Source organism: Dipodomys spectabilis, unplaced genomic scaffold (genome assembly GCF_019054845.1).
Source record: "Dipodomys spectabilis isolate Male_0828 unplaced genomic scaffold, ASM1905484v1 ptg000046l, whole genome shotgun sequence".
Taxonomy (NCBI): domain Eukaryota; kingdom Metazoa; phylum Chordata; class Mammalia; order Rodentia; family Heteromyidae; genus Dipodomys; species Dipodomys spectabilis.
The window spans coordinates 7,482,255-7,507,532 of record NW_024870723.1 but is presented as its reverse complement, the minus strand read 5'-3'; the positions used below and the strand labels follow the sequence as shown (position 1 = coordinate 7,507,532).

At 38.5% G+C, this 25,278-nt stretch overlaps 1 protein-coding gene and 1 pseudogene across 1 annotated transcript; both read right to left on the bottom strand.

Annotated features, from left to right (window-relative positions):
• Positions 1–5,710: 5,710 nt before the first annotated feature.
• On the bottom strand, positions 5,711–6,643 carry LOC122107090 (olfactory receptor 50-like). Its single transcript, XM_042678677.1, has one exon. It carries the CDS (start codon positions 6,641–6,643, stop codon positions 5,711–5,713), a length of 933 nt encoding a protein of 310 aa, XP_042534611.1.
• Positions 6,644–16,900: 10,257 nt separating this feature from the next.
• On the bottom strand, positions 16,901–17,792 carry LOC122107068 (annotated as a pseudogene).
• Positions 17,793–25,278: the final 7,486 nt, after the last annotated feature.

Sequence of the window (25,278 nt, the reverse complement as noted above, 5' to 3'; positions counted from 1 at the left end):
AACAAAGCAAGGATGCCCACTGTCTCCACTCCTCTTCAATATAGTCTTGGAACCCTTAGCCAGGGCAATAAGGCAAAAAAAGACATTAAAGTTGATACTATACTTTCATGATCCCAAAAACTCCATCCCCAAACTCTTAGAAATCATAAATCACTTCAGCAAAGTAGCAGGATACAAAATAAACCCACAAAAATCAGTTGCCTTCCTGTACACTGACAATGTACAAGAAGAGAGGGAAATAAAGGGAGCAACCCCATTCTCAATAGCCTCCCAAAAAATAAAATATTTAGGAATTAACCTAACCAAAGATGTTAAAGAACTATTTAATGAAAACTATAAAAAGTTAAAGAAAGAAATTGCAGAAGACACTAGGAAATGGAAAGACCTCCCATGCTCTTGGATAGGCCGACTTAATATAGTAAAGATGGTAATACTTCCAAAATTAATGTACAAATTCAATGCAATTCTTATTAAAATCCCAATGACGTACATCACTGAAATACAGAAAACAGTCCAAAAATTCATATGGAACAACAAAAGACCTAGAATAGCCAAAACAATTCTAGGGGATAAAGACAATATGGGAGGGCTATCCATGCCGAACTTCAAACTCTACTACAGAGCTATAATAACAAAGACAGCATGGTACTGGCACAAAAACAGACCCGAAGACCAATGGAACAGAATAAAAGATCCAGAAATAAATCCACAGGCCTACAGCCAGCTGATATTCGACAAAGGAGCCAAAGACAAACAATGGAAGAAACACAGCCTCTTCAACCACTGGTGCTGGGAAAACTGGGCAGCCACATGCGGAAAACTAAAAGTGGACCCCAGCCTGTCACCATGCACCAATATCAACTCAAAATGGATTAAAGACCTTAACATTAAACCTGAATCTCTGAAACTACTGCAGGACAGAGTAGGAGAGACACTTGAACTAATAGGCACAGGAAGGAACTTCCTGAACAGAGTCCCAGGGTCACAACAAGTTGGAGAGAGACTCGACAAATGGGACTACCTTAAAATAAAAAGCTTCTGCACAGCTAAATCTATTGCAACCAAGCTAGAAAGACAACCAACTAATTGGGAAAAAATATTTACCAGCAATATATCAGACAAGGGGTTAACATCCCGTATATACAGGGAACTCAAGAAACTAATTCCTCCCAAACCTAACAAACAAATTACTAAATGGGCAAGGGAACTAAAGAGGGACTTCTCAAATGAAGAAATAAAAATGGCAAAGAAACACATGAGGAAATGTTCATCATCCCTGGTGGTGAAGGAAATGCAAATAAAGACAACCCTTGAGATACCACCTTACCCCACTCAAAATGTCCCACATCCTCAAGTCAGCCAATGACAAATGCTGGAGGGGATGTGGAGAAAGAGGAACCCTATTACACTGCTGGTAGGAATGTACACTTATACAACCACTTTGGAAAGCAGTCTGGAGGGTCCTTAGAAAGCTAAAGATTGACCTCCCTTACGACCCAGTCATACCACTTCTAGGCATCTACCCTGAACAACAGGAACCAATATACAAGGACATGTGCACCTCCATGTTTATTGCAGCACTGTTCACAATAGGTAGGTTATGGAAACAACCCAGATGCCCCACCATAGATGAATGGATCCAAAAATTGTGGTATCTATACACAATGGAATATTATGCAGCCATTAGAAATGACAAAATAATGGCATTTGCAGGGAAATGGATGGAGCTAGAAGGAATCATGTTGAGCGAGGTAAGCCAAGAGCAAAGAGACAAACGGTACATGGTCTCCCTGATAAGTGGATGCTAAATCCAAAATGTTAGGTGATATGACAAAACTAACAGGACTTAAGAAACAAAGAACTCCCACTCATCTGGTCAAACCACTACTAAATATCCCCATGCTGCTGATCACATGTATGGTGTATAACATGTGAACACCGTTATATGTTACAGACTGTGATAGACAATTTGCTCCAGGAAAATTAGAATGAACTTCTGACTTTAAATGAGCATCATTATTCCACAATACTGTGAAATTTGGGAAATTATGTAATCACTTAATCACAATCAAAAAAAAAAAAAAAGAACCTCGGGGAAGGTAGGGAGGGAAGGGCTGGTAGGGGGAAAACAATGGAGGGGGTAACAATGCTCAATAGGAAGTGTACTCATTACCTTACTCATGTAACTGTAACCCTCTGTATAGTATCTTTACCATAAAAAAATAAAATAAAATAAAAAAATAGGGATACAGGTGGACCCATTGAAACAATGAGATGTAAACGAACTTTAAACTTTGGCAGGGGGGGAGCCACGAGGGGCGGGGTAGAGGTAGGAGGGGGGAGATGGGAAGGGATGGGAAGAGGAAACAAAGGAGGAGGCAACAATGCTTGATAAGAAATGTACTCATTACTTTGCTCATGTAATTGTAACCCCTCTGTACGGCATTTTCACAATTTAAAAAAAAAAGAATATTAACAGTGATGGGGAAAAAAAGAAAATGTGGCATATATACACAATAGAATTTTACTCATCCATTAGAAATAACAATATTGTATCCATTGTGGAGAAATGGAAAGACTTGGGGGAAAAAAACCATATTAAGTGAAGTATGTCAGACCCAGAGAGAGAATGGTTACATGTTTTCCCTCATGGAAGCTAGAATTTGCCTATAAACCTGTAAGTAAACACGCTAGGTGATAGGCGACTGATTGCAAATGTACAAACTGAAATATGGTAGATTCAAGGGAGAATTCAAATAGTGTAATTCCTTAGAAAGGCAAAGTCAACGCCCAACAAAGTAAGCCCCAGGTACTTGCCGGAGGGGAAGGTGGGGCCCAGGGAAGAGGGATCAAAGAGGAAAAGAGCAGAAGGAAGGGAAGAATGTAGTCAGAGAAGGGATGAATGGGAGAATGAGAAGGTTGAAAGGGGTGACACAGATCAAAGTGCACTGCTTCCATAAACTGCTTTGTTAAGTGGCAACTCCTTTGTACAACTACTTAGAGATCATTAATATAAAAAATAAATAAATGCCTGGTTTGAACTCAGGACCTTGTATTTGCTAGAAAGGCACTCTACCATTCATGCCATGTGCTCAGCCCTTGTGCTTCAGTCTGTTTTTAGGTAGGATCTTACATATTTTGCCTGGGCTGCCCTGGACTATGATCTTCCTATATAAGTTTTCTGCATACCTGGAATGACAGGCATATGCTAGCATTCCCAGATTTGGTTGAGATGGGACTTTAACTAACTTTTTTCCCCAGGCTGCCCTTGAACTGTGATCCTCTCAATCTCTACTTCACAATTAACTTACATTATAGGTGTGAGCTACTTCACCTGCCCCCTTTTAAATATATGTGACCCTTTATTGTTGTTTCAACCTCATTCATCATTAGAGATTCATTTAAGTTATTTGCATTCTTGTAGCTCTATGTATCTCAATTTGCTAACTTTTTTCTCAAGAAGTAACTTTTGGTCTCATGGAGCATCTCCCTTCTTTCTATTTCATGGCATTCTGTTCCTTATTAATTTTTTCCTCTGGATTTTTTTGTTTTGCTGGTCATGAGACTTGAACTCTGGGCCTGGGGTCTATCCCTCAGCTCTTCAGCTTAAATCGAGTGCTCTACAACTTGAGCCACAGGGCCACTTCCAGTTTTCTGGTGGTTAATTGGAGATAAGAGTCTCATGGACTTTCCTTGCCCAGGCTGGCTTTGAACCATGATCCTCAGATCTCAGCCTCCTGAGTAGCTGGGATTATAGGCATGAGCCACTGGTGCCTGGCCCCCTATACCTTTCAAGTGCCAGTTTCCTGGTATTCATTTTATTAAGCTGCCAGTTCTTCTAAGGAATTACACTGTTTGAAAAATACCCTGCAGATACTATACTTTGATTAATAAATTTATTAGTTAATACATTTATACATTAGTTCTGGCTTCCATATATAAGAGAGAATATGTGCCCTTTGTCTCTCTAGGCCTTGGTTTAACATAAATTTTTCCAAGTTCATCCGTTTTTTTCCAAATGATGTACTATGCTTCTTTCTAATGGATAAGATTCCATTGTGTAACATATACCCTGTTTTCTTGATCCACTCATCCATTGAGTGTCATCTGAACTGTTTCCATACCTTTTCTATGGTGAATTATACAGTAATAAATCATGGTTGTGCAAGTGGCTTTACAGTGTATTATTCATAATCTCTTGCATAAATGTCCAAGACTGGGATTGCTGATCATAGGGTAGATCAATGTTAAGCTTTTTAAGAAAACTCCAAATTGCTTTCCAGAGTGGCTGAACAAGTTTACATTCCCATCAACAGTGTATTAGTTTCACCTACATCAGGGCTAGTAATTGTTGTTATTCTTATGATGGCCATTCTAACTGGAGAACGATGGAATCTAGTTGTTTTTGGTTTTGGTTTTGTTTTGTTTTGTTTTTTGTGGGTTGTGGGGCCTGAACTCTGGGCTTGGGCTCTGTCCCTCAGCAATTCAGCTCAAGGCTAGCGCTGTACCACTTCTGGCTTTTTCTGCTTATGTGATGCTGAGGAATCAAACCCAGGGCCTCATGCATGCAAGGCAAGCACTCTACCACTGAGCCACCTTCCTAGTGGAATCTAGTTGTTTTGATTTGCAATTTCTTTATAGCCAGAGATATTAATCATGTCTTCATATGCTAATGACCATCTTTTTGAAAGAAAATTAAAACATTTTTGGACAATGCAAAAGAAATTACACAATTGAGTAGAATATAGAGGCAAAGACACAAGAAGATGGGCTCATCTTGGGTTCACACTTAAAAGGGAGAAAGCAGTTCTAGGGTTTACCTGCACAGTAGCATGTCTGCAGAAAGTGACAAATACTGTATCTTTCAGAAATAATACAAAGAAAGTGTTCTGAATATTTGATCAGAAATAAGCAATAAATATTTGAAAAAAATAGATTTTTTTTACTTTAACATTGTACACCATACACATATACAGGAACATCAAAAGGTACTTCATAAAATCTATCATTTTATATATCAACATAAATATAAATAATAAAAAAATAATTTTAATACCTAAAACTCAATGTCTAACAAATATTCCATTAAATATTTGAAGTATATTATACAATTAAATATGGAAACACTAGTGAACACACCAAGAAAATTATTACTACATTGAGATAGGGAAAACATTCCAACCAGAGTCCAGAGCTAATTTTTTTAAAGATGAAAAGCTGTGTTTATATAAATATTAAAAGCGATGAGGGATAAAGACAGTATGCAAAGAGGAAAATAGCAATGTGTTTATGTTTTTTCAAATCCATTTCCAAAACTCTCAAGAGTAAGAAGATAGCTAAAACATATACCGAATTCATTACAGGAGATATAAAGACCAAAAAGTATGCTGTATCAAGTTTCAAAAGAAACTACAAGGGCTGGGAAGGTGGCTCAGTGGTAGAGAGCTTGCCTTGCATGCCTGAGGCCCTGAGTACGATTCCTCAGCACCACATAAGCAGAAAAAAAAAAAGCCAGAAGTGGCGCTGTGGCTCAAGTGGTAGAGCGCTAGCCTTGAGCTGAAGAGCTGAGGGACAGCACCCAGGCCCAGAGTTCAGGCCCCACAACCGGACCCAAAAAAAAAAAAGAAACTACAAGTCAGAGGGAAGAGGTGGCATACAGAGAATCTCATATCCAGTTAACAGAAAATACAAAATACAATGCAGATCACACTCAGAAGTTTCCTCTACTGAACAACTTTTTCAGAGCTCCTTTCATATCTCGATTCCTCAGACTGTAGATAAAGGGATTTAACATGGGTGTGAGCAGCGTGTACAAGACAGCCACGATGACGTCCTTGTCATTGGTGTCAGTGGATGAGCTCACAAAGTAGATTCCAATAATTGGCCCATAGTACAGAGAAACCACAGTGAGGTGAGAGCCACATGTGGACAGGGCTTTGCAGATTCCCTTCAAGGAGGGAGCTCTCAGGATGGTGGCCCCAATGCGGCCATAAGAGACCAGAATGCATAGGAATGGCACGGTAATGACCACTGTTCCCACCGTGAGGATAACCAGCTCATTGACTGTGGTGTCTGAGCTGGACAGCTTAAGTAAGGCAGAGAGGTCACAGAAGAAATGGGGCAGAGTATTGTCTCCATAGAAAGAGAGACGAGCTAGGAGGAGAGTGTGCACAAGAGCAACTGCAGAGGACAAGGCCCAGGACACAATAACCAGCAGGAAACACAGCCTCTGACTCATGATGGCGGTGTAGTGCAGGGGGTGACAGATGGCCACATATCTGTCATAAGCCATGGAGGTGAGGAGGAAGCTGTCAAGAACTGCAAAAAATAAGAAAAAATACACCTGGGAAATGTATCCAGCATAGGGGATGGACCGGCTCTGTGTCAGCATGTTCGTGAGCATCTTCGGGGCTATGACGGAGGAGAAAGAGACGTCAGTGAAAGCCAAGTGGCTGAGGAAGAAGTACATGGGGGTGTGGAGGCGGGAGTCCAGCCTGATGAGCAGGATGATGAGCAGGTTCCCCAGCACGGTGGTCAGGTAGATGGCCAGGAAAAGGGCATAGAACTGGCCTTGCTCCTCTGGCCTGATGGGGAGCCCCAGGAGGATGAACTCTGATGCACTGCTCTGATTTTCTTTCCTCATGTGTTTCTTCTCTTGTTGCAAATTAAAATGCAAATCAAAGTGTAAAAGTAAAAAGTCTTTATGGTTGCTACTTTTTTTTTTAAGTATCATTTTTATCAATCCCCATGTTCAACAAGAGAGGTGGGGGAAGAGATAGCAAAGGAAGATATGAGGGAGAGAGAGAGGGATGGAAAGCACAGCAGAAAAAGAAACATTTGTGCAATTTAACCTGAATTAACCTCTTCTGACATTGTAATAGGCTGTGCTGTGGTGGAAAAAGATGAAGTTTGCACACCTAGAAAAAAACTGGAGAAACTCTGAAACACCAATGTGATTAATCAAGTCATGCTAGGTTCCAGCTTATGGTGTCCATGAATTCTTGGTGGAATTTGAAATTAGGGAATTATTGTGCAAGGACAGGTGAGTAACTTGCTAACAGAAAAGCAGGTCATCTCTGTGGTTTGTGGACCTCTTAAATTTCCAGTGTCTCTTGAACACACTTTGTTTAGTGCTTTACTTCCATGGATTGAATCAAGATGAGAACTGAGTGAGTTGCTTTGGAATTGGTGAAAATTATCAGGAACTGGATACTTGGTATATATTTCATAGCTATCATATCAGGGCACATTTTTAAGGCATCATGATTAATAACAACAGAATCTAATGGCCGATATTGTAATATACGCATCGGTTTTTCCTTTTTTAAAATCTTTCCTGGTACCAGTGGATCATGCCTTTAAACCTAGCTATTCAGGGGGCTAAGGATCTGAGGATCACAGCTTGAAGCCAGCATGGTCAAGAAAGTCCATGAGACTCTTATCTTCGATTTACCACAAAAAGCCCAAAGTGGAGCTGTGGCTCAGGTGGTAGAGCGTTAGCCTTGAGCACAAGAGCTCAACGACAGCGCCCAAGCCCAGGGTTCAAGCCCCAGGACTGGAAAAAAAAATCTATCCAATGAAAGGGGTACCATTGATCAAGATATATTGTATTGTATTCATAATCTTCTTTGTTAAATGGCAACTCGTTTGTGTAACTAAAGGTAATTTTTAAATTAATAAAATAAATTAAAATCATTTCCATATAATATTTTGGGTTTGTCAAAACTCTTTCTAAAGGAATGATCATGAAATATTTATCAAATATCTTCCTTTTCACACTAACACATTGCTCTCTCAATTCAAACAAAATCCTTTTATTCATTATTAGAACATTAGAGATATGTCTTTTCTAGACCCAGCTTATACATGCCATCAAACTTCGTTCTGTCTGGCTAGCCATAACAAATGAAATCTTCTCTTCTGTAATTCCTCAATGAGGTCTTATGCAAAAGCTGTTCATTGACTTTTTTATGTATTTCTACTATTCCTTCTACACTGCTACACCATAATTCCTCTCTATTCCCCTTCAGGTCTGTTAAAAGAATTCTATCCATGGAAATGATTATTAAAGAATGAGAAAATGATTATCTATCTCCCCAAAAGATTAAAAACATTTTCTGTATAGTAGCTTTTTTCCATGAAATGTGTTAGTATGGAAGATCTTCGCATTAAACTAAATAAGACAGACTGAGAAAGACAAATGTCATATATTCTGTCTCATATAGTATTGAGTAAAAATTTAATGATATGAGCATAAAATGGGGACTTTGGGTAGGTGGTAATCAGTAGGGAAAGATGAAGAGAGCTATAATATCTAAGGACTTCAAACACATCTATAAAAAAACAGAATCATGAAACTCATTAAAACTGTTTCAAAATGGGAGAGGAATAAGAAATAGTAATATAATACATGCATGTATGGAAATTTTTTAATGAAATACTTTGCACAACTAATGCATGTTAATAACAAGATTTGTTTAAACTATGGGTTGCTGTTGGGGTTTATTTTTCAGCTGAGAGGTATCATTATCTAGTATGCCAGTCATTTGGTAGTTAACTGAAGCTTATTTTAATGTTCAAAATCACCCAAAGTAATCAAAATTATCAAGAAAATGTCCCCATTTTTGAGACACCGCATTAAAAATCTTGTTAGTATAAATTTTTTCCTAAGATTGATCATAATGCAATTATGTTACTCAATCATTGACTTGAAAATTGATTTATCACAAAGAAAGTGGTGATAATTACCTCTGGGCACAATAATTGTTCCTAATATTTTTACTATTTCCAGCAGTATTTCAATAATCATTGTTTTAAATTAATTTTTAGTATAGATTATATATTTCTGTAGGATAATATATGTATATATACCTATGAAATAAATTTTCAAAAGTAGAACAATTGAGAATTTTTCTTCATGATTGTGATTTTTTTTTAATCACAAGAGCTGAGGTAATGAAAAAGACAATTCTTAGGTGTTCCATAAATCCATAAATGAATCTGCAGCAAAGTCCTGCAAAAATAGACATGCTTGGGCTGGGAAGGTGGCTCAGTGGTAGAGCGCTTGGCTTGCATGCATGAGGCCCTGGGTTCGATTCCTCAGCACCACATAAGCAGGGAAAAAAAGCCAGAAGTGGTGCTATGGCTCAACTGGTAGAGCACTAGCCTTGAGCTGAAGAGCTGAGGGACAGTGCCCAGGCCCAGAGTTCAGGCCCCACAACTGGACACCCCCCCAAAAATATAAACATGCTTGTGATTCTTAGGGGGAGAGGACAGAGCAAGGAGGGGGGTGAGAAAATTTCAAGAGAATCATGTTAGGGAAACAATAGGTTGAAGAATATGCAAGAAGCATATTGTCTGCCAAAATTGGAAGTTTTCATCTATTCTAGAAAAATAGTAAACTCAAGAAAAAGTAGTGATTAAAAAATATCAAGTGAGCTATATGCCAGAAGCTCACACCTATAATCCTAGCTCCTCAAAAATCTGAGATCTGAAGATTCCAGTTCAAAGTCAACCTGGGAAGACAAATCCAAGAGAGTCTTATCTCCAATTAACTTTCAAAAATCCAGAACTCAAAGTAAGGTTCTCAAGTGGCAGAGTACAAGTGGTGCTGTGGCTCAAGTGGTAGAGCATTTGCCTTAAGCTGAAGAGTTCAGGGACAGCGCCCAGGCCCAGAGTTCAAAGCCCCATGACCTATCAAGTAGTAAAGCACCAGGCTTGAGTGAAGAAGCTGAGCATGAGTGTGAGACCCTCAGTTCAAACCCCAGTACTGGTACACACACACACACACACACACACACATAAAATAGCAAATGTCTTGCTGGCAGCTAGATAGATATTAGATGAGAATGGGTGGGTTGTTGTATCCTTTTAGGTACAAATAGTACCTGAATCTGCTGAGAATGAGACATAAAATTAATGGCACTTGCTATGATGTGAAAAGGGGTGAGACCTAGAAATCAGTAACATGCTGGAAACACACACATGAGTACTACCATACTACTTAATATTTACTCTATCCTAATAGAACCTCTTAGATGATAAGCACAAATACCTTTAACTGTAAGATGTGGGAAAGTTCTTCTATTTCACTTAGAAGTCACAAAATACAGCCAAACCAATTAAATCTCTAAGTGGCCCAATCTTCTAATGTCAACAAAAAGAAGAGTCTAGAACCAAAGAAGACAGATATAGCAACATGGAGTTATTCACAATCTCTGGGCAATCTCTGTGAGTCCTACTTTTACAAACCATGGAGAGTATCTGAAAGGCAGGGCCTCATTCCCAGTTCCAAATTGGAGACAAACAGGATATAATTGCTTCATTGTCTTATGTTCCTCTGGGGGGGAAAAAGACTTGTTGAAAAAGGCATTTGAGTTGACCCTTTGAGGAATTATAATAACCACAAGGCAGCCATTAGGAACTTGGTAGTTCAAAACATTTCCATTCTTCTCACCTTACACTAGGGAAAGGTGACTCCACCAAAACCAAGCTGGAGACTCAGTGTGATAACCCAAGACTCTTTCTACTGATCCCATGCTGTTTCATGAGCACCATAAACAAAAGTGTGAGCATGCATAACTCATCAGCCCTGAACTGGAGGACTGGAATATATGTCCCTAAATTCCAGGCTCCTGCCTGTCTGTAAGTTTCTCACAATACCATAACATGATCTTATAATATATCTTTTCAGTTTGTTACAAAATTGATCCTGAATCTATCTCAATGTTCATTATTCGAAGCCTGGTAGAAAATAAATACTGTCTGATCATCTTCCAAAGTGATACTATAATAACTTACAAAGGCTAACTTTAGGTGCTGCTTACATTAAACTCAATTGTACTTAGAACTGCTATTTGAATGAAGAAACCGACACAAGTTTGTATTTCAGTCATGGTCTCTGAGTCATGTAGGTCATGGCTGATGATCTATTCTGTGAAGTAAGATGTTAATTGACCTTCCTGTTCCATGAGTTTGTCAAAGTTTCTTTCCTCCTAAGATTATAGTAGCATCATTCACACATATATTTTTCTCCACTTGTGGACATTTAAAACTAGTTTTTGGTTCAGCAAGATTTCTCATTTAGTTAGTTTGAGAAAAAGATGCCTCTTTCTATTGACAATTAACATTATTGCTTTTTAAGACCCAATACCTTTCCTGGGAAATTCCACTGTGTATCATCTCCCACAAAAAGATCTACTCTTTTCATTTTGCCTTAATGATTTAAACTGACCACACATTAAAATGTCAGATTTGTATCCCAATGATATATTGTACAATTGGGAAAAGATAATATAGTTAATAACAGCACTGTTCATAATAGCAAAAACAAAGTTCAATGACAAATTTTATTTTCGTGTGAATTTTGAATTATCTTTCAATGTGTGATTTTATAATTAAATAAGGAATATTCATTTAATCCATTTTCAATTTTTTATTAGTATATTTTAATGATATAAAAATAATGTGTTCATAGAAATCTATATACCTATATATAGTATATTTCAATGTTATTTGCCTTTACATTACTTTTTCTTATCACCTAAACCACTTCTTAAAATTTGCTACAATTTTTTCAAAAGATTTAATTTTGGCCATTTCATATATGCATACAATGTATTTCCATCAAAGTATTCCCATACCCACCCACCATTTCATTTTCTCTTTTCATCTCCAACTGATCTCCCCACAAAATAGTACCCCTTTTCTGTTCATGACCATTTTTTTAGATATAGATTATACATGTAAGAAAGAATATGTGGCAGGCACCAGTGGCTATAATCCTAGCTACTCAGGAGGCTGAGATCTGATGATCATAAAACCCAGCCCAGGCAGGAAATCCTGTGAGACTCTTGATGATTACTCTCCAAGTAATCATCAGAAAACTGAAAGTGGAGCTGTGGCTCAAAGTGGTAGAGCACTAATCTTGAGTGAAAGAGCTTAAGGATAGTGCCCAGGCCCTGAGTTCAAGCCTTACAAAGGAAAAAGAAAGAAAGAAGGAAAGAATGAAAGAAAGAAAGAGAGAGAGAGAGAGAGGGAAAAAGATAAAGAGAAAGAAGGAAAGAAAGAAAGAGAGAGAGAGAAAGAAAGAGAGGGGGAGGGAGGGAGGGAAGGAAGGAAGGAAGGAAGGAAGGAAGGAAGGAAGGAAGGAAGGAAGGAAGGAAGGAAGGAAGGAAGGAAGGAAATGAAAGAAAATGTGATATTTGACTTTTTCAGTTGGGTTGTTTTACATTATATGAAGATCTCTAACTCCAGGTACCTTTCTATTGTCCCTTGGATTAGCAGCAAGTATATGGCTTAAGACAAAGGATAGCTTAGGTGAAGTCATCAGAAAAAGTATAAGCAGACAGAGCTAGACACTATTGGAAATCAAAAATAGAAAATATTAAAATCTCTAAGAGAAAGAAGAGAAGAATCTTCATCCAGAAGGAGATTCCAGCAAGGAAAGTTATTCATAGTAGACATGGAAGTTGCCTTCTTTCCTTTTTCTTCCTTTTCCTTTTGTTTTTTGATTGTTTGTTTGTTTGTTTTTAGAACCAGTGATGCTTTGTCTCACACTCAGCCATAAAATACTGGCAGAACTACAAGGACACAACCAAAATAGGAGCTGTGGCAGAAACCACTATGAATGCTACAACACTCCAGCAAATAAAAAAGACCTAAACTCCCTAAATTCAGGGCTCCTAGGGAAGAGCTAAATCATATGCTTAAAATAAACCAAATCCCTCATTTGCTGAGTACTTTGTAGTGCAGTGGGGGAATGCGTTCTACCTATCAGAAAATGGGTTAGGGCTGCGGCAGATCTTTCCTTATTCTGCTTCATGCTCCTGGACTTGTTTCCTCTCTGATCCAAGACAGCCAAGCACCATACTCTTAGTTCTTCTGTGAATGAGTGCTTTAGAATAGCAAAGAGCAGAGGGAAAACACTGCTGCCACTTTCCCATCGTCTGCTTCATGCTCCAAGGCTTCTGCCTTCTCAGACCAATGGACTCTACCTTAAAACTCCAGAAACAAAAATTCAGTGACTGTGTGAAGAGTCTCTATGCTTACCCCGAAGAGGTGATAGCTAACCAGATGTCCCCATGAGCACATGGACTCAGGAAAGAACTTGAGATAGAAAGCCTTTGGCCCAGTTCAGAGATAGGTTGCTAACTGTCAACCCTTCTAAGACCCTGTAAGCTGAACTGTGGCTGAAGCTTTCCTATAACTTGAAAGTACCGTATTTGACTGGAGTAAGTACTAGTGAGGGGAAGAGACAGGTGAAGAGAGGGAAGTAGGGTAAATGTACTCAATGCATGTATAAAAAGTGAAACAGGGAAAGTTAATGTAAACGTATTGTCAGAAGAGGAGGATGATGCACTGCATACATACGTGGACATGTTCAGAATGAATCCTCCTTCTATAATTCATCGAAGATAATGTCTAATATTACAAAGTACCATTATATTCATCAAATGAGCAAAGAGACCACCAGCAGTTAAGAGACACGAAGACATGACAGGGCTCATGTCTTCTATTATGAACTCATAGAAATCCTCTGGCGGCTAATCTAACAAGGTGCCCAGGATGGAGGAGAGACAACACCACTAGAAGAACCCAAAGAGCAACAGCTTTAGGGGCCAGGTATTGCTATAAACACCTCTACTGAGCCCTGGGCCACTGTGCCTCCCTGAGCTCATCCAGAGACTTGCTTTGCTGTTCTACCACTTACGATTGCCCTGATGCTGGTTCTCCTTGCCACTGAGATGGACTGGCAAAGTATCTCTGTTGTCTTTACTTGGGTAATATTGATGTGAGTTCTTGTTTCCTCTTGGTCCCTCTTCTTCCGAACATAAGCTCTGTGTAAACAAAGGAGGATTGGGTCTGCCTGTTCCTTGCAGAATACAATTAAGCAGTAGAGTACTTTATTAATATTGGAGGGATGAAGCAATAAATACAGTCTATTCTTTTTATCTTTTGAGAACTGATTGGTAACTCATCCTATAGCTTTGAGATTACTCACTATCTTTGACCCATTGGGCATCTCAGAGAATGTTGTTTAATTTCCATTTGTTTGTGTAATTGTTTCTAGCTCTTCTCATTGTTACTACATTTTCTTTAGATTTGTAAAGATTTGTTGTATACACTACCATGGTCCATTCTGGAGTTTATTTCATGTGTTGGTGAAAGAAAAATGTACCTTATTTATTGAGTAGAATGTTGTGTTCATGTTTGCTAAGCCCACTTGGTCTATACAGTTTGATCTGTCTCCTGTCAGTGTGATTCTCAGACTAGCCAAATACCCCTAACAGTGTAGAGGTCAAACTTAATCTCCTCTAGCCTGATATCACTTATTATCCAAACAAATTTTAAAATGCATTCTGCTTCCTTCCTGGAAAGCCTCTTAAATATAGGCTTATAACTTGATGGCAGATTTCTTGATTATTTTTATTCAGGGAAAGTTATGAATGCTTTTGCACATAAGTTTAAATCTATCTTTTTGAAATTCTTCATTGGTGTACACAAAATAATGACTGACATTGAAATATATATCATTTTAGTACCCTTTGTACACAATATATAAATAAAACATGAATGATAGGAATATAAAGCAGGTTCTGGAGAGTAGGTTCCAGTACAAAGAGAGAGGGAAAACGGGAGAGAGTATGGGGGTAGTATGAATTGGGTCAAGTAATTTGTGTACATCTATAAAACAGAGCAATAAAACCTGTCAAAATCATTTTAAGAAGGAGAAATTGGGATAAAAAAAGATCGATAGGGGAGTAAATTAGAGAGGGTACATTGTATCCATGTATGAATATATCACAATGAAACTCTTCTATATAACTAATATATCCTAATTTTTTTGGTTGATTGCGGGGCTTTAACTCAGGGCCTGGAGACTGTACCTAAGCTTTTTTGCTCAAGGCCAGCACTCTACTACTTTGAACCACAGTGCTTACTTCTAGTTTCCAGGAGATAAATCTCCTGGACTTTCCTTCCTAGGCTGGCTTTGAATCATGATCCTTAGCTCTCAGCCTCCTGAGTAACTAGGATTATAGGCGTGAGCCACCAGTACCCAGCTATATACTAATTTTGTAAATGAAAATAAAACAAAACACTGGATATAGTGGTTTGTGCCTGTCCTTCCAGTTATATGTAAAGCATAAATTGGATGATAGGGATCCAGTCTGGCAGAGACAAAAAGCAAAACCCTATTCAAAAACTAAGGATATTTAAAAAGGGGTTGGGCTCAGTAATGAAGAACACAGGATAATGAAAATGTTATCACTTCTTGAGATAACAATATGTTTTTGACTGGCCTGAATTTTTGTTTGGGGAACATAAAAATGCCTATAATCCTGTTCTTTCACAAAAGGAACAAGAAAAAAGAACACACAAAAGAAAAAGGAACCCTTATACACTATAGGTGAGAACGTAAAACCATGCAAATGCTGTGGAAACCAGCCCAGAGGTTCTCAAAATACTAACAGTAGAGCTACCATAGGGTCTTTCTACACCATTCCTAGGACATGTATCTGAGGAACATCGTCAACCTGTAGTAAAATACCTGCATACACATGCTTGTTAAAGCACTATTAACAATAGACGATGGAATGAGTTTTGGTACCAGTCAACCAATGAATAGAAAAAGAAAATGTAAGATATAAGTGTGTGGATATATAGATATCTCATATTTTCTTTATACATGTAGGTACAGATATCTATATATCAACATACAGAGTAGCTATTACTTAGTTGTAAAGAAGAATAGAATTATAAATTGGTAGGAATGTGGATGCAACTAGAGATATTCATGTTAACCCAGATACATATAAACAAACATTACATACTTCTTCTCTGAGGCAGACTTCAGGTCTATATCTAAAAGGATGGAACAGGCAGGAGGAGAAGGGGGAAAGGAGAAAGTAATGAGGGTGCATGTGATGGAATCTCATCAGATACATATGTGAAAATAGCAGAATGAAGTCCATTAAAATTATATTTTAAAGAAGGGAAGATGATAGTGAATTAAAGGAGACGTGAAAGAGATTAAAATACATTTCATCTTCTTGGTGCAACTAAAATATGCTCATTCAGATTAGAAAAGTCCAAGTGACTTATAGGTCACAGGACTTGACCTCACAAAAACAATCGCCTGAAAAACTATTTTTACTAAATATCGCTAGGTCAGCAACACAGGAGTAATTACCCAGTCCTCTTAATTTGAATTTCTTTCTTCATACCAATTACTAGCATACCATGAGGCAACGGGATGGGAATGCCTACCACCCTAATGAGCATGTAGAAGGAAACTCACCATCTTTGCCTTGAGCTGAAGCCATTTTTTTCAAGGACTGAAAATAAGAACTTTGCCATTTCAGAGGGAAACATGCACAGTTGATTTGTGCATTTGGGAGAGAGATCCACTTTTTTATTTTAAAATAAAATTTAGTTGGATGAAACCATGGTGAAGTCCTGCTTGAACTCTGTCCAGGTTAACCTCTTGACTCCCTACCTAGTTATTCTCCAATCCAGTCCAGTGGAGGCTGAATCTTGTATTCAGAATGGACTGCAAGTATGTGATCGCACAGCACCTGGAAGATCATTTTAGAATGTCTACCCTGATGGTATATCTTACACACACTTGATCTTTCTAGGACACAGAGGGTATCCACCAATTTTTCTGTCCTCAATGTGGATCTGCATGCATTGTCCTGTTCATTTATAGAAAAACCAAGACATTTTAATTTGCAACCCAGATTACTCCATTTATGAGGGAATAAATAAGGTGTATGTCTAGATACTATCAATCTAACACTGGCATGCCAGTATGCACTAAGAAGCAGCAATTCAAACAATGAATATGTGTGGAGAGTGCAGAGGTCTTGTACTCCTTTTATAGGAAACACAACACACATCATAATGAAAAGATTCTTCCACCTAGGATGTTTCCCAGAGCCCCTTTCCTCAGGCTGTAGATAAAGGGATTTAGCATGGGTATCACCAGACTGTACAGCACTGCCACAATGACATCCTTGCCATTAGTGTTACTGGGTGAGGAGAAAAAGTAGAGCCCAATAATCGCGCCATAGTACAGAGAAACCACAGAGAGGTGAGAGCCACATGTGAACGGGGCTTTGCAGATTCCCTTCAAGGAGGGAGCTCTCAGGATGGTGGCCCCAATGCGGCCATAAGAGACCAGAATGCATAGGAATGGCACGGTAATGCCCACTGTTCCCACCGTGAGGATAACCAGCTCATTGACTGTGGTGTCTGAGCTGGACAACTTAAGTAAGGCAGAGAGGTCACAGAAGAAATGGGGCAGAGTGTTGTCTCTAAGGAATGAGAGACGGACTAAGAGAAAGGTGCGCACAAGAGCAATCACAATGGATAAAGTCCAGGACACAATCACTAGCGGAAAACACAGGCTCTGACTCATGATGGCGGTGTAGTGCAGGGGGTGACAGATGGCCACATACCTGTCATAGGCCATGGAGGTCAGAAGGAAGCTGTCGAGCCCCCCAAATATCAAGAAAAAAATCCTGAATAATACACCCAGTATATGAGATGGATTGGCTTGTGTCTGCATACTTGTGAGCATTTTTGGTACAGTGACAGATGACAATGAGACATCGCAAGAAGTACATGGGGGAGGGGAGGCGGGAGTCCAGCCTGATGAGCAGGATGATGAGCAGGCTCCCCAGCACGGTGGTCAGGAACAGGGCATAGTACAGGCCTTGTTCTTCTGGCTGGATAGGGAGCCCCAGGAGGATGAATTCTGACTCACTGCTGTGATTGTCCCACCCCATGCTCCTCTTCTTTTGCCGCTGCTGAGGATGATAAAAGAGATAGACGTGTGGGGTGGGGGATGGAGTACTGCTGTGATTAGTACCTTGTAAAACCATGGCATTGAATTAGTCACTTTGTGCATTTGCCTTGAACAGCTCAAGCTTTTTGCCTACACTAATGGTTTAGCAGTGGCCTGACAAAGAATGCCATTCATCCATGTGAGAAACACACGCAAACATCTTTTGGAGAAACCATGGACCCTCTGCATGACAATCAGAGCAGAAAGAGTTCAATCTTTCAGAGACTAGGAATTGACGATGAACATTGGATATTTGGGAGATAGGAAATGTGTGCTCATCATTTTAATACACTGATATTTGATAAGAGTGTAAAGCGACGAGGAAGCAGTTTTCTAAGTGGGTTTTTAAAAAAACCTGAGTATAAGAGCTTGTCATATGATCTTGGATCTAAAGAATCCCATATCTAAAGAATCCCAAATTACTCAAGCTGATTCAAAACTTTGCCAAAGTAGCAAGGTATAAAATTAACCCTCAAAAATCAATGGCTTTTCTGTATGCCAACAATGAGAAAAGTGTGGCTGAAATTAGAAAAGCAACTCCATTCGTAATAGCCCCACAAAAAATAAAATACCTAAGAATTAACTTAACCAAAGAAGTGAAGGACCTTGAAGGACCTCTCTGAGGAAAAGTTTAGAAACTTGAAAAAGGAAATCAAAACAGAACTTAGAAAGTGGCAAAAACTCCCATGCTCCTGGATTGGAAAGATCAACATCATGAAAATGGCAATACTTCCCAAGGCTATCTATAAATTCAATGTGATACCTATCAATATTCCAACCTCATTCTTCAAAGAAATAGAAGAGGTAAACCAAAAATTCATATGGAACAATAAAAGACACCGAATACCAAAAATGATGTATTCAAATGTTTTTTCTTCATGGGATTGTTTCTAACACAATTATAAGATTATTTCTTTGTTGCTTTGTATGTCCCTCCCCCACGGTATAACCACTGTTTTCACTGTATTTGATGTGGTTATAATTTGTAGAGGTGAAGGGAAAAAACAAATCGTTTAAATAGGGATACAGGTGGACCCATTGCAACAATGAGATGTACAAGTTGTATGTCGAAAACGAACTTTACAACTTTGGTGGTGGGGGGAGGGTTGAGTGGGGGAGTGGGGGGAGGATGGGATGGGAAGGGGAAACAAAGGAGGAGGCTACAATGCTTGATGAGAAATGTACTCATTGTCTTGCCCATGTAATCTGTACAGTATTTTCACAATAAAAAAATAGATAAAATAAAAAAAGAAAGAACAGTACTGGAGGAATATCAATACCAAATTTCAAACTCTACTACAAAGCCATAGTAATCAAAACAGTTTGGTACTGACACAAGAACAGACCTCAGGACCAATGGAATAGAATTGAAAAACCCAGAAATGAACCAACAGACCTATAACCATCTAATCTTCGATAAGAGAGCTAAAAAAAATAGAATGGAAGAAAGATAGCCTCTCAGTAAATGGTGCTGGCAAAATTGGTTAACTACTTGTAGAAAACTAAAGCTAGATCCTTATATAACACCCTGCACCAGAATCAACTCCAAATGGATCAAAGACCTCGAAGTCAAAGCAGACACTCTGAAAACATTACAGGATGGAATAGGAGAAACCCTAGGTCTCCTTGGCGCAGGTCGAAATTTTCTGAATAGAGACCCCGAAACACAACAAATCAAAGAAAGGGATTGCATGAAGTTGCAGAGCTTCTGCATGGCAAAGGACATAGCTAGCAAGATCAATAGAAAGCCCACGGATTGGGAGAAGATCTTCACTAGCCATACAATGGACAAGGGTCTCATATCTAAAATATACCTGGAACTCAAAAAATTAAATCCCCCAACAACAAATCCTCAAAGAAACAACTGCCCAATAAATAAGTGGGCTAAAGACTTAAAGAGAAACTTCTCTGAAGAGGAAAGAAGGATGGCCAATAGACACATGAAGAAATGCTCAACCTCTCTAGCCATAAGGAAATGCAAATCAAAACAACATTGAGATATCACCTCACCCCAGTTAGAATGGCTATAATCAAGAACTGTAATAACAACAGATGCTGGAGGGGATGTGGACAGAAGGGAACCTTACTGCATTGTTGGTGGGAGTGTAAACTTGTTCAATCACTTTGGAAAGTAGTATGGAGGTTCCTCAAAAGACTCCACATAGAGCTCCCCTATGACCCAGCAGTCCCACTTTTGGGCATTTACCCAAATGTTCACAAACAAGACCACACCAAAGCTACCAGCACAACTATGTTTATTGCAGCCTTATTTACCATAGCTAAGATATGAAACCAACCCGGATGCCCCTCAGTAGATGAATGGATCAAGAAAATGTGGTATATATACACAATGGAATTCTATGCCTCCATCAGAAAGAATGACATTGCCCCATTTGTTAGGAAATGGAAAGACTTGGAAAAAAATTATATTAAGTGAAGTAACCCAGGCCCAAAGAAACACAGGTCCCATGGTTTCCCTTATTTGCAGTAACTAATGTGTTTCTGAGTAAAGCAGAAAAGGTCAGATAAGTTGATGTTAGGGAAATGAACCCTAAGATATGTATTCAAATGTCTTTTTTCTTTCATGGGATTGTTTCTAACACATTTATAAGATTATTTCTTTGTTGCTTTTTATGTCCCTCCCCCACGGTATAACCCCTGCTTTCACTGTATTTGATGTTGGTATAATTTGTGGAGGGGAAGGGAAAAAACAAATTGTTTAAATAGGGATACAGGTGGACCCATTGCAACAATGAGATGTACAAGTTGTTATGTCGAAAACGAACTTCACAACTTTGGTGGGGGGGGGGAGAAGGATGGGGGGACGGCAGGGGTGGATGGGAAACAAAGGGGAAGGGGAAACAAAGGAGGAGGCAACAATGCTTGATAAGAAATGTACTCATTATCTTACTCTTGTAATTGTAACCCCTCTGTACGGTATTTTCACAATAAAAAAAGAGCTTGTCATATTATGTTTTCAAAAATAGGCATTCTAAATAAGTATGTAGAGAAGAAAATTGAGAAATAGGAAAAAATTAAGAGAGTGGTTAGTCTGGGAAATATATGGTGTTAGGAAACTATTATAAACTATAACATTATATTAAATATTATAATATCTGTTATAATAAAAGGTTTTATTTAGTTTGATTGTAGAAGTACAGTGAAGATTTAAATGAAGTAATTAAACATATCAAATATCTGTTGTCTACTGGGTAGAGATCACATTGAAACAAGTCAAGAGAACCAGCTAGGATCCAAATAGATGGCTGCAGTAGTTTAGGTACAAAATTCTATCTTTTTGTTGGATCTTACTCTTTCAAAAACTGTATATAAACAATTCAAGATAAACTACTTTGCAAGAAACTATCAGTCTGTGTTTTTATTATAGTCTAGGAATTAATAGCATAGACTGAACAATGACACATACCCACGGAAATAAAATCATGCTACTTAATATAAATTATATTCCTGCTCTGATAGAACCACAGAAGATGGGCCCAGATACCTTTAGGGACATGGCGTGGGGAGATTGTTCTATTTCTTTCTAGAAGACAATGAATATAATGGCACAGATGGAGCTCAAAGTTCCACTGCAACAGACAGAAGAGTCATTAGGTCAAGCAATATACATGTATCAACACACTCTTCTTCACCGTCCCCAATAAATCAAGTGAACTGTAATTGGAAAAATGATGGGAGAAGACCCATGGGACAATTCTACCATCTCCAATTTGAAATCAGAGACACATGGTATAATTGCTTCATTATCTTTGACTTCCTTGGGGAAGAACTAGCTATTCACAAGGGAAGAACTAAGGGTTCACCAAGTTGAAAGAGAGTTTACGCTTGGAGGAATGATGATTAAAGAAAACAAACCCACAGGGTAGTCATTAGGAGCTTGGTAGTTCATAAATTCCTTGTCTTTTGGGGTTAAATAAGGTTAAATAAGGAGCACATGATGAAATCAAACTAGAGATTGAGTCTGATAAACAAGTCTCTTACTTCTGAACCCTGTATTATTTTGAAAACACTAGAAATATTCTAACATTTTTATTTTCTCACCAAAAGAGTAAGAGAAGTTCTATCTCCTGGTGTCCACTGGACTCTAGGAAATGAAGCATGGCTTCTGTAAATCTTAATCTCTCTCCCCAAACCAGCAGATACAATATTCTACTGGCGTTAAGAATCCCACAGTGCTACAGAAAAATTAACAATGTAATGCACATTTTCTAATTAATCCACTAGAAAATTACCCCTGAATCCACTCATTACATCATCTCCTGTTCTTTGATGCCTACGAGAAAATAAATATATAGTCATAGATTAAGTTGGAGATGTGTGGTTATTTATGTTATTAAATGGTTCCATTTATGATTAAAAAGTGTATTTGATACTTGACTAAGGAAATCTTGTAATATACTTAGACTTAAGAAATAGTTTCTAAATTCTATAGAACAGGACTGGTTAGCTGTTCTTAAGACAACTCTACAATTGACTCTGCATGACTTCCATTAGATTTAACAATATCAGGGAAGGTCTCTTTTACATTAACAGATTACATTACTATTTCTCCAGGTCCTGCATACCTGTTAGATCCTTCATATATCCCTCTTGTAAACTAAATGTATCCTATAGTTCTGCCTCTTATTTATACTTTCCTCTGTAATAATTTATTAGTAAACAATACTCACATGCCAACATAATAGAATTTAAAAGAATAAATATTAGCTGGGATTTACATGTATATGCATTTTTATGGCCTGAATGTTTCTGTTCTCTCCCATCTCCTAAAGAAAATTTATAGGTTGAAGCCATAACCCACAATAATGACTGCATTGGGAGGCTGCAACATTCATGGATTAATTAACATAAAATGGGACCCTGCTCTACTAGGATTATTGCCCTTTCTAATCACTTGATCTAAGTAGTTGTATGAAGGGGTTTCCATTCAACATGTCAATTCATGTGGACAATGTATCTTGGTCATTCATCATTCTCCACCCTATTTATCCCAACCCAACCTGCCCTTGAGTTCCAGTTTCACATATGTATATTGAGTATTATGGCTGCATTCACCACTATTCCTCTCTCAATTTGTCCATCCCATTCCCCTTAATACCTACCCTCTCAGACAAGACATATTTCAGCATGCTGGTATTTATTTTGTTAAACTACTATTAAGTGTAAAGGGATTACACCATGGAAATCCATTCCTATGTATACCATACTGTAGGCAGTTTGATCATGCACATATGCATATATGTTTACATTTTTATGTCATTTCCACATATGAAAGAAAACATGTATCCTTTATCTCTCTGAGCCTAACTTACTTCAGTGACCATAATTTTTTCAAGGTCTATCCATTTCCCTGCAAATATCATAATATTATTCTTCCTGATGAATGAATACAATTCCATTATACATACACATACACACACAGACTCAGACACACACACACACACACACACATTTCTCTCATGGTTTGCATGGAAATTTAGGCTGTTTCTATGACTTGGCTAAGGTGAAGAGTGAAGCAATGGCTATGAATACGCAAGTAACTTTATTATATTCTGATTTATGGGGTTTTTTTGATAAATGCCCAACAACAGTATCACTGGATCAGAGAGTAATTCTATTTTTTGCCAGTCCTGGGGCTTGAACTCAGAGCCTGGGCACTCACCCTAAGCTTTTTTTGCCCAGGGCTAGCACTCTACCACTTGAGCCACAGTGCTACTTCTGGCTTTTACTGTTTATGTGGTACTGAGGAATCAAACCCAGGGTTTCATGCATGCTAGGCAAACATTCTACCACTAAGCCACATTCCCAGCCCAGAGAGTGATTCTATTAATAGTTTTGAGGAATCTCCATAGTGCCTTCCATAATGGTTATGCTAATTTACATTCCCACCAACAGTGTAATAGAGTTTCTTTTTTTTTTATTGTGAAAATACCGTACAGAGGGGTTACAATTACATGCGCAAGATAATGAGTACATTTCTTATCAAGAATTGTTGGGCTGGGAAGGTGGCTCAGTGGTAGAATGCTTGCCTTGCATGCCTGAGGCCCTGGGTTCAATTCCTCAGCACCACATAAGCAAAAAAAAGAAAAAAGCCGGAAGTGGCGCTGTGGCTCAAGTGGTAGAGCGCTGGCCTTGAGCTGAAGAGCTGAGGGAGAGCGCCCAGGCCCAGAGTTCAGGCCCCACGACCGGACCCTAAACAAATAAATTAATTAATTAAATTTAAAAAAAACTTAAAAAAAAAAAAAAAGAATTGTTGCCTCCTCCTTTGTTTCCCCTTCCCATCCCTTCCCATGAAATAGGATTTCTTTTTCTCCACATCCTCCCCACCATTTCTTTCTTTTTTGTCGGCTGTGGGGCTTAAATCTAGGGCCTGGTTGCTGCTCCTGAGCTCCTTTGCTCAAGGTTAGCAGGCTACAACTTAGAGCCACAGCTCTACTTCCGATTTTTGAGTAGTTAATTGGAGATAAAAGTCTTACCTGGACTTTTCTGCTGGGGCTGGCTTCAAATTGCTATCCTTAGATCTCAGCCTCCTGAGTAGCTAGGGTTACAGGCATGAGCCACTGAATCCTGGCTCCTCCCAACCGTTCTTGTTCATATTCTTCATAATGGCCATTCTGACTGGAGTGGAATGAAATCTCAATGCTGGTTTGATTTACATTTCCTTTATGTCCATTGATGGTGAAGATTTCTTCATTTATTTATTATCTATTTTTACTTGTTCTTTTCAGGCATGTCTATTTAGTTCCTTTGTTCATTTATTAATTATTAACTGAGTCTTTGGGGAACTGTGTATTCTGGTTATTAGACCCTTGCATACAGATTCAAAAAAAATCTCCCCTGGGCTATCTTTTTATGGTTTGCAGGAAATCTAGGCTGTTTCCATAAATTGACTACAGTAAAAAGTGCAGCAATGAATATGAATGTGCAAGTGACTTTATTATAGTTACTATCTTTCAGTATACAAAGCCTTTTTAGAGCTGTGAATGTGGCTTAGTGGTAATGTGCTTGTCTAGCATGCATGAAGCTCTGGGTTCAATTTCTCAGTACCATGTAATCAGAAAATGCCAAAAGTGGTGCTGTTGCTTAAGTGATAGAGTCCTAAACTTGAGCAAAAGAAGCTCAGGGACAGTACCCAGGCCCTGAGTCCAAACCCCAAAACTGGCAAAAATAAAACCACCTTGTGAGCTTGATGCAATCCATTTGTATATTTGTACATTTGTACACCTATTTTCTGAGCCTCTGGAATTCTACTCAGCAACTTCCTGCCTATGTCTTACATTGAGGGCTTTGTTCTACCTTGAACTGATAGTACAAGGTAACTGGAATCCAACTCCAGTCTTTTGCATGTAGGCATCTGGTTTCCCCAACACTATTTCAAGAGATAGTCTTTTTCCAACATATATTTT

Coding starts and splice junctions, on each gene's coding strand:
- LOC122107090 (XM_042678677.1), bottom strand. CDS start 6,643: ATGAGGAAAGAAAATCAGAGCAGTGCATCAGAGTTCATCCTCCTGGGG.